This window comes from Tachysurus fulvidraco, chromosome 15 (assembly GCF_022655615.1).
Source record: "Tachysurus fulvidraco isolate hzauxx_2018 chromosome 15, HZAU_PFXX_2.0, whole genome shotgun sequence".
NCBI classification, from domain to species: domain Eukaryota; kingdom Metazoa; phylum Chordata; class Actinopteri; order Siluriformes; family Bagridae; genus Tachysurus; species Tachysurus fulvidraco.
The window spans coordinates 7,124,086-7,134,994 of record NC_062532.1 but is presented as its reverse complement, the minus strand read 5'-3'; the positions used below and the strand labels follow the sequence as shown (position 1 = coordinate 7,134,994).

Genomic DNA, 10,909 nt, shown 5'->3' with positions numbered 1-10,909 from the left:
TAAAAGCTTTTTGACTTGACTTGGTGAGACTATGCAAAGTGTATCTTCAGTTTAGCAAAGTGTATCTTCATCAGATATTGGTTTTCATACCATTCTAGGTAAACTTTAGAGAGACAGAGGAGATCAACAGTTTCTGAAATACTCAATGGCACCACTCCTTCTGATGTTTGACGTGAACATTAACTGATGCTCAACATATCTCCATGATTTTATGCATTGCGCTGTGTTGCCATTTGATCTTCTGTTGGGATAATTGCACGATTCCTCATGTATAGTACATGTATAGTGTTCCTAATAAATTGGCCAGTGAATGTTGGTCGGTCTAATATAAACAACACTTTATTGAGTGGAACACATCCAGAAACAGACTGTTAAGTGAACAAGGAGAAACAGGAGATGTCTCCCTACCCTCAAACTGGAGGAGACTATTTTGAATAGAACTACCTATGAACTGGAACAAAATCACTTACCTCATCAGCACTCATTTCCTCATGCACAAGTGATTGACATTAAAGCAACAACACAAAATCCTGATCTCTCAAAAGCATTAAATAAACACAGAGCCTTTATTTCCCCTGGATTGGACTTATCCGTTTGCGCTGACTCACAGGTAATCAATCGAACATTACAGCTGGGAATTGTAGGTACTATCCACCAGTTAATGGAACGCCTTAACAAGAAGATTCCTAAAGTTGTACATCATCATTCCCCACAAATACCTCAATCAGTTTCTTTTCAAGCCTTTTCCACTGAACACTAGTTTAACAACCTCTATTCTGCCCTTAGCCTGTATCTACCAGACATGTCAAGATTTCCTCCAAAGTTTAAGCCTCAGATATAGCAGTGGTAAAGCAATAGTAATGAGTCAGCAATGCTATAATTCTCACTCACACCTGTTCTTATTCAGTGCAAGTTAGCTTACTTGCTAATAGAGTTACCTCTTTATATTTAATGCTGACTTCACATGCTACCAGAATTATTGTGATTACAAGTCTCCCACTCGGAAGTCACATCAAGTAATTTCAACTAGAAAACCTATAGATTATTTTGATATCCGATTTCAAAAATGTTTACCATAGCAGAGATAAATAGTTTCTATACTGATTAAGAAGCATTGTTAATTTTTCCTAATCCAGATAAAGCTAGCTAACTGTCAGTAATATGTGGTATGGTGGAAAACCTCTAAAAAAATAACAAAGAAAATATAAATATGTAAGAACCTGTTTCGTACATATAAATATGTAAGAAACTTATTCATTATTTCTCTCCAAAAGTGGGAATTGGGATCATTCCTGTAGCACAACAAGGTAGCATAAGCTGTTACTGAAGAAGGTACTGTAGGGTAAGTGGAGGCTCAGTGGTTAAGGCTCTGTGTATATAACATATATAGGCTTTGTATATATAAGTCTATGTGACAATGTTTGTCTGTCTAATGTTTATGTGACAAATAAAGTCTTATTATTTTTTTCAGTTTGTGTTGCACCAGAATCACTTACAAGCAACAAAACCTTAATAAGGTACTTCCATTATCTCGGAAACCATTAAATATATAAGTGTTTACAGTGATATGAGGATGAAATATCGGCACATGCCTGACGCAAACACAACACAAATACACACTGACACATGAGAGTGTTTCCCATGAGAATGGCTTCTTTCTGTCTCTATTCTCGATCTGGGTTACTGTCAGAATTTCTCTTTATCTTTCAGTGTTGTAATGCCTGTATTTGTCTTGTTGATTTGTATGTTCATCGCTCTGTCATGCTTTTGTTTTGTGTGTCGTTCTGTCTCAAGCATCATCTTTCTTCCTGTCAGCCTTTCCATGCCTGCCTTTTAGTATCTATCTATCTATCTATCTATCTATCTATCTATCTATCTATCTATCTATCTATCTATCTATCTATCTATCTATCTATCTATCTATCTATCTATCTATCTATCTACCTACCTACCTACCTACCTACCTACCTACCTACCTACCTACCTACCTACCTACCTAACTATCTCATGGTAATCATCAGTAAATACCCAAAGAAGCTAAAGATATTAATTATAATTATGGTTTATATTTAGTATAGAAATTTCATAATTAATTCTAGTGTTTAGAGTTAACTCGCCACTAAGGAATAACTCAGTGCTAGCACTCAGAGCTAACTCACTGCTAGTACTCAGAGATAAATCAGGGCTAGCACTAATATCTAACTTAATGCTAGCAATTAAAATGACCTCAGTGCTAGCACTCAGAGCTAACTCAGTGCTATCATTTAGAGATACATTATTGCTCCATTATTTACAAACTAAGTGCTTGTGGTTATCATTTAATTGCACTACAGATTAAAAGGTTTTGAGTTCAAATCCCACTGCTGGAATATTCATTCATTCATTCATTCATTCATTTTCTACCGCTTATCCGACTGCTGGAATATGAATAAGATAAATGTTAGCCACTCTAGATAAGAGTGTCTTCTAGATGTTGTAAATTTGAGAATAATTTATTAAAAGCTTTGTGCAAAAAACAAAGAAATAATGTAATATCATTTATTAATATTTTAGAACAGGGCTTATTATTATTTGTGTAGTACTCTACCCCAGATGCTTACCAGCAATTTGATGATTTAGCATTCTAGCTAGCACAAACATAATACTGTCTGTGTTTGTCATTTTATCAGTCTGTTCACCTTTTCTTCTGTCTTCCTTGATTGTTTGCTGTACTGTAATTAGCCAGAGTACCGTTTTTCACTTTTATAACTGGATTATACACATACAGCAGAACTACAGCCGTTCACTGCTCTATACACACACACGCACGCACGCACGCACACACACACACACACACACACACACACACACACACACACACACACACACACACACACACACACACACACAGCTATCTTGCTCTCACAGCCCGCCTGAGAAAAGCTAGATTTTCCCTCATATCTCTAACCAGCCTCCTGCACACAGGGATAAAGTAAAGGAGCGAGAGGCATGACAGAGAAAGAAGAAAACAGAAGAAGGAAATAAAATAATAGAAAAAGAAGGGATGTTTTACTAAACACTAATAATTAGTCCTGACTTTTACAAGTCAAACAGTCAAATTTGAAGTTTGCACCAATAAAAGAATCCATTGTATTGATAGAGAAGGTACAGCCAGCAAACAGGCTAATCAGACACATGACAGAAAGAAAGAAAGAAAGAAAGAAAGAAAGAAAGAAAGAAAGAAAGAAAGAAAGAAAGAAAGAAAGAAAGAAAGAAAGAAAGAGGTGGAGATGGGAAGACAGGATAAAAAGAGAGAAAGAAAGATTTGTCCATGTGTGTATAAGTGTATGCGTGTGTGCATGTGTACGTGTGTGTGTGTGTGTGTGTGTGTGTATGTGTGTGTTTGGACTTGCCAGTTAATTACATAGCTTACTGTATACCTACATTTATTCCCAAATCCATCTCTCATGTAGTTTCAGTTATACACAGGCCATCTGTCACTTTGCACACTTTGTTGCAGTCATGGATCTGTTTCAATGATCTGTTAGGACATTCCTACCTTGACAAAATCCTCTTTAAACAAGTTTACCATCTATGTTTCTCAAGAAACTGCCTCTTAACCCTTCTGATTACTCAATTACTACGGAGCATCTACAGAACCAGCGCTGGCTTTAAGTGCTCAATGTGCTACTGCTGGATATGTTTCACATTAGCTAGAGCTGGAATTATTTGCTACTGCTGGCAGAAGTGCTTGGGCGCAGTTATAGTTATCAGTTTAACTAGCTACATGAAGGGGAGCGCATTGTTAAAACGGTTAAGATAATTCAGTGAAGCTCAATGCTACAGTTAAAGACATTAGCATAATTATTGATGCTAGTCTATTAATCTACCCCATCAAACTAATATCTCTATACTGTACATTATGCTCATCCTGTTCAACTACATCGGCTGCCTGCTTGGCTGAGTTCTGCATTGGCTTCTTGTGCTTATGTCTTGGTCTGGGTTTTGCCTCCTTTATAAACCCCTGCAGTAGTAATGCTAATAATATTAGTAATATACAGTATGCAATAATATATGTGTATATGTATTTGTGCATTCAATACAGGTATTTATGTGTGTGTGTGTGTGTGTGTGTGTGTGTGTGTGTGTGTGTGTGTGTGTGTGTGTGTGTGTGTGTGTGTGTGTGTGTGTATGTGTGTGTGTGTGTGTGTGTATGACTCACAGCTTTAGGTTTGAATGGTGGTTGAACCTCTTTGTTCTCAAGCTTCTCCCAATCCATGTAGCGGAAGAAACCGTGCTCTCGGATGTCTCTTTCTCCCTCTGGCCCACATCCTAGACGTTTTCCAGGGTGCTTCGTCATTAGCTACATATATAAACACACACACCATAAAAACTAAAATCTCTCACTTAATGCTGCTTTTTTGAATTTGATAAGACTATTTGATAAGATAAGACTAGAAAATAAAGTTAACTCATATGACACAATGCAAGCAATAGTGTAACACCTGGCTTCCTATCCAGCGTACTGCTTGGTTTTGATTACAGAATGTAATATAATACCTTGTGTTAAATACTTTATAAGTGATCTTGGCTTTTATTTACACTACAATATACATTGAGGTCTTAGCTTAGACCTAATAGTTATTATATTGTGTAATTGTGTAACACCAGTAATTTAGGCCAACAGGTATCAAGAAAGGAAAGTAACATAACAAGGCTTGTGATTGGCTAATCAGAGCTCTAATTAATGCCCTTTGTTGTCCCCAACCAGCAACATTAGGAGGTATGTTTTTACTGCATAAAATGCAAAGAACAAGAAGAAGTTCAGATGTTTCCATCATGCTAACACTCTAGAATGTTAACTACAGGATTGAAAACCATGGTTTCTTAAGTAGATGCTTTGATAAGTGGCAAGTATGCCAGAGACTGTAACTCTGTCGACAAGCGGGTCAAAGCAATTTTTCCATGGGCATACTGTATGTTCTCGCTGTCCTACAACATTGGAGCCCTGCCTTCTCATTCTCAGGGTTCAGGAAATGGATTATATCATGGAAAAGTTGAAGAAACATTGGTTACGCACTCCTTTACAGATGGCCACTGCTTCCTTAGACATTGATTTGGGATATGACACGTGATGTTCCATGATGGACTGGAACAATTCGTCTTCATCCTCTCCGTCAAATGGTGGCTGGGAAACAGAGAGAGAGAGAGAGAAAGAGAGAGAGGGTAATAATAATAATAATAATAATAATAATAATAATAATAATAATAATAATAATAATATAGGATGATTAAGTGAGAGAGTGTGTGTTTTTTTTTACCTGTCCAGCTAGCATTTCATACAGCAGAACCCCAAACGCCCACCAGTCTACCGACTTCCCATACGGCTGATACGCAATGATCTAACACACATACGCAGATGTAATTTGTGAAAGAAATGAAACATGTACACAATAGAATATAGATTAAAATCTGCTGTGCCTTAAGAGTGCTACACTTGGCTGGAAATGTACAATTTATCTTTCACACGTTTGTTCGTTTGTTCCGTTGAAGCAGATAGTACAATAGAAAAGAAGTGCAGCTTTAGTAAAACAAGACTTGTGATAATCAGCAAGAGATGTGCTCATACTGTATGTATGGGGAGATAGAGATGTAGTACTGTTTAGTATGGTGACAAGTGGGAAGGATTTAATTAAACTTTTTTTATTCAAACTTCCTGAGGAGGCATTTTTAGCTAAATTAGCTTTAACTGAGGTAAGAATCTTACACATTTTGGCTAACAAGTGAACCTGAGTGAAAATTTTATTACATTTTTAAAATGTATTTAATTTCAACTATTCAAGTTTTTATTTTTATTTTTTTTACCGCAGCTGATTCAGCTGTGTAAGTACTACTCGAGTAAAAGTGCAACAAAATGGATGCCAGTACAGCTTGGGTCGAATTAATTCGAGAAGCTTTTATGGTCATTTCAACCTTCAGCTGGTGCAGTGCACAGTGATACAACGTTCCTTCTAATGTAGACCGTGGTGCTACATGAAAGAGCAAAGCAACGTAAAGAAAAGCAAGGAACTAAATACAGTTACACAGGACTGGCAAGACAGACAGTACAATACAGTTTACAATTTATTGACTGGTGCATAGTCCTGTAGTGGATAAAGTGCAAGTAAAAATTTTACAGATATAAACATAAACGACAGTTTATCGCATAAAAAGTACAACTAAAACTATGTATACAAATGATTTCTAAAGACATTGGATACAAATGATGTCATAGTTAGAAAGCGGAAATAGATATGACTGATATGGCCGTAATTAGCTTAGAGACTAGATGCACTTCAAATAATAGCCTTATTTATAGCCCTCATAAAAACTGCACTGAAATAACTTCAAGCGAAATCAAGCATCTCTTGAGAGAAATATTTGAAGAGATGATTGTTGGATGAGAAGAAAGTGTTTGTTGGATTAGATGTAAATGATTATATTAAACCCCTGGAACTTTAAAGCTCTTTAATGCTTTTGAATGTGAAAATTACTTCAAATATACTATTTTTTAAATAAAGTGTTACTGGTAATTCTAACAGTAAAAAAATATGTGGAAAGAAAAAGGAAAAAGAAAAGTGTTCATTTGGAGTGAATATAGCTCATTGATTTCTGGGGAAAACTCGTGTCACGTTTTATTGAGCTGGCTCAACTTTGGCTTCACCCCGCCTCATGCACATTTAGTTTTTTGATTTAAACAAAAAAAAAAAAACATGCTTTTGCGCCTGAGCAGGAAGTTCTGTGTCATTCCCTGGTGTGAATTCTGCCTTACTTCAACCCCAGCTGTGGATGCTTCAGAGGTACACACAAGTGTCTGGATAAATACTTCAGGGAATTATCACATCCTCGCTGCAATACAAGCTTTTTTGCAGCCTTTAAAATAGACGATGATGATGATGATGATGATGTGAGTTTAGGTACCATAAACATTTTTGAGCAGGAAATTCAGGAGCAAGTCACATACAAATCAGTGTTCTGTCTTGTTTTCTTGATGAGTCTATTGTAAGGAACACTTGGGACGGATTGAATTGACATTCTTTGTGTTCCTGAGGTAGCTGGGATAAATATAAATACCTGTCTTTCAAACTGGAAAATATAGTAGGTCAAGAAAAATCTAAATGGACGATTCTGTTGTTAATGGCTTCCTTTTCCGATTCAGACTTGGGAACCTAGTCAGATATTAGTATTCATTTTGAAGCAGCATGTTGGACTAAATTATATTTGTCCTTTATTTGTTCATGGATACACAGACAAAGCAGAGATGATGCTGGCTGCTTTTCACAACCTGTATTGGAATCACATCTAGATCTTAAATAGTACACAGCTCTAGACATCTCGAGTCATTTGTCACTTTGTCATTTAGCAGTGTAAAGAGATAAGTTAACACTGTTACACATGATAGCCTGATTAGCTTAATTCTTATATTTGGATATTGAATTCAGCAGCAGTTGTTTCTAAGTTAAAACAACTTAATGGGATAGAGAGAATATTACTAAAGCTGCATTGATACCAATTTTTATAGAATAGAAGCCTTTATTTGTCACATATGCATTACAGTCTTGTTCACGGGCACAACAGTGGCAGCTTAGAAGTGCTGGAGCTTGAACCCCAATCTGCCAATCAACAACCCAGAGCCTTTCAGCACATCTTAAGAAGTAATACATTTCCTCCATTGATGTCTCCTTCGCCCTTTATTATGCATATTAGACCAATGATAGTTGTGTGGTTCTCTGGTACAGCATGGGATCCTCATTCTAACTGTTAAGTGATGATTGTTTATGTGTACCTGTAACAGGCATGTCCTATACACAACACACAAACACACACAAACCTCAGGAGCGATGTAATCCGGGGTTCCGCAGAATGTTTTAGTGGTCACTCCCTCTAACATGTTCTCCTTACACATCCCGAAATCTGCAATCTTAATGTGACCTTCAGCATCCAGCATTACATTGTCTAACTTCAGATCTCTACAGAAAAGACACAAAGCATCACAAAGAGCATCACATTATCCAAAGCCTGTTTATCTGGTCACTAACTTTCTGATTATCTAACGATGCACTTTCTGTTTATCTGAAGATATACTGTACATCACATCGATCTGGGTTTATACGCATAATTCCTGTTTGTCTGAACCTGTACTTAGTTCTGTGAATAGTTCTGTGAAAAATAAGCACTATGTGCATATGTGTCTACTCACCTGTATATGATGCCTTTCAAGTGCAAGAAGAACAGGCCTATGGCAATCTCCGCAGAGTAAAACCTACACACACACACATACACACACACACACACACACACACACACACACACACACACACACACACACACACACACACACACACACACACACACATACATACAACCAGTATATTTTACTACTATATACTATGTACTTGATTATATTATACCTGAGGGACAGTAATGTCTCAAATCAAATGCAGCACCAAAATAACTTTCCAACATTGGCACACAAAATAATAATAATATAAAAAAATAATTATTATTTGCATGACCGGTTCTTTCGCTTCTGCTTTTTTGTTTTCTTTCCTAGTTTTCTTTCTGCTACATAATGTTGTTTCTAGAAACAAACTATATAGTTTATATAATTAATATACAGTTAATGCAGTCACTTCCTTTCTATGGCTAAATCTCTAAATCTGTTATGTTATACTTCAGGCTAATATAGAATAGAGCTATAAATAGAGCTAAATAAACGAACTGTAAGAGAAAGAAAGAGAGAGGGATAGAAAAGATATGTCTTGGATTTCTTAGCTTCTGAAAACCTATGTCATTAAGGCATGACAATATTAAGTATCTTGTTTTGACAGCTCTGGTTCCTCTATGTCTTAACTCTCTTCCTCCATGTGCCTTGGTCTCATTTTCTCTATCAATATACTGGACATTTGTCTCTCTGTGAGAAAGAGAAGAGGAAAGCTTCTTCAGCACGGCAGGAATAAAATGTGAGGAAAAGACCTCGGTAGAGCGAAAGAAAAGCTATGATGGAAAAAAAAACAGAGAAAGAAGGAAAGAGAAGGACACATCTGAAAGGAGATTAAAAGGTCAACACAGTCACCTTTTGTATCGGCATAGTCTCTCTCTCTCTCTCTCTCTCTCTCTCTCTCTCTCTTTCCTTTCCTTCTCATTCCGTTTGCTGTGTTTTTCCATTCAGGAAGTAATTTATGGTTCAAATCGAAAATAAACAAGAAGACTGAGGGATAAATGGCTTTGACGAGGGGTGCGTGAGAGAAAAAATGGGCTTTGCTTTACCTACACTCGTCCTCCTTCACACCTAATCAACCAGCAGTCGACAGGGAGAGAGGAGAGATAAGGAGAGACAGACAGATACATATTGACCCTCCATGGCTGCATCCCAAATAGTGGGTCAAACTATATTTTACAGAAAGAAGTGATAGGAAGCTAAAATCAAACATTCCTCCAGCAGCACAGTTTCTTTGGCTTCATCTCGTACTGTACCGCATACTAAAGTATTTTGGTCAAAATCGTCACTCTCATTTTTGCGAGACGTACGTACGGTAATTTTTTTTTCATTTTGGTGTTCACTCTGAAGTTTAAAGACTTTCTATGTGGCCTTGATTGATATTGATATAACTCTATTGATATGTTTGATACCAAGCTCTGAAATAAAAAATCTAACTGCAATCTCCTAAAATGTGAAAACACTGATGCTTGAATAATTCTAGCTGTAATTAGCACTGCCCCTAAATTAAATATATACAGTAATAGGACTTGATCCAGCACATTTAATTTTTTTGCATTTATTTTTTTTACACTGTGCACACATTTTACTGTGCAAAGCTTTGAGACACTACGTAAATGGAGATCATTAAACCATGTGTGTGCTAGACTTAACACTTGACACTCATCACATGACATAAGTTCCAAATTCTGAACTCTACCTGCTTCCATAATTCTAAATATCTAAGTCAACAACTTTTCTCTAAGCATCATAAATGTTATAATATCTGTTTGATGAACATCTGTTTGATGAACATCAGGGGTGTCAAAGTCAAATTCACAGTGGGCCAAAATATAAAACTGAGATAAAGTCACGGGCCAAACTGAATATTTATTGAAAAATTAACTGCAACTGATATGTAATGTTCAACCTTTTTCATATGGAAACAAACTTTAGTTTTGCTTAAACACAGGGTTTGGAACAACCAGAGCTTGATATTACAAACACATAAGAAAATAAATTTGAAATAAAAGACACATCAGTGGTGTTCATTTCGCAAACTTTGACCATAGACTTTTTGACAAACTCTCCCTCATTAAAGGGCCGGGCAGATTTTGCAATCTCTGCTGCCACAATAAAGCTTTACAGCCTTTACAACAGCTTCACTTTTTGATTTAGCTTTCATGAACATAGTCTGCAGGGAAACCAGACTTTTTTTCATCTCCTCTGCCTTCTGGAGCTTCTGCTTTACGTCCAGGTCCTTATACTTCTCATAATGTTTCGTTTCATAGTGTCTTCTTATGTTATATTCTTTCGTTACAGACACGTTATCTCCGTTAGCACACAAGACAAACTGATCTGTCCTTTATATTCGTGAACAGATAATCTGCCTCCCTCCTGTCTTGAAAGCTCCTATTGTCCATCTTTCGTTTGGACATTTTTGTGGAGGGTGGAATTAACTTGCCCGATGTGACTGTAGCATGGTTGTTAACGACTGTTAACAGAGAATGAGGGGCGCTTGCTGTTTGTGACTACGCGTCAATACAGTGGCAAGGCATTCTGGGATTTGTAGTATTAGAGGAGCATGCGACTAGCCAGCCGTAATGCAAATTTGATATGATCTCATGGGCCAAATATAATTACACCCCTGGTCTAGATCTTCGCAACACATCATGTGACAGTGGAAACAAC

At 36.8% G+C, this 10,909-nt stretch overlaps 1 protein-coding gene across 2 annotated transcripts in view; it reads right to left on the bottom strand.

Annotated features, from left to right (window-relative positions):
• The window catches only part of prkcbb (protein kinase C, beta b), a 91,953-nt gene that overhangs the window by 19,432 nt on the left and 61,612 nt on the right, over positions 1-10,909 (bottom strand). For both annotated transcript variants that reach the window (XM_027171769.2, XM_027171768.2), the window contains exons 12-16: positions 8,219-8,281; positions 7,850-7,988; positions 5,301-5,381; positions 5,060-5,167; positions 4,202-4,342 (exon numbers count right to left, since the gene is read on the bottom strand). In XM_027171769.2, the coding sequence (XP_027027570.1) occupies positions 4,202-4,342; positions 5,060-5,167; positions 5,301-5,381; positions 7,850-7,988; positions 8,219-8,281 (532 nt within the window). The remainder of the gene's footprint in view (positions 1-4,201; positions 4,343-5,059; positions 5,168-5,300; positions 5,382-7,849; positions 7,989-8,218; positions 8,282-10,909) is intronic.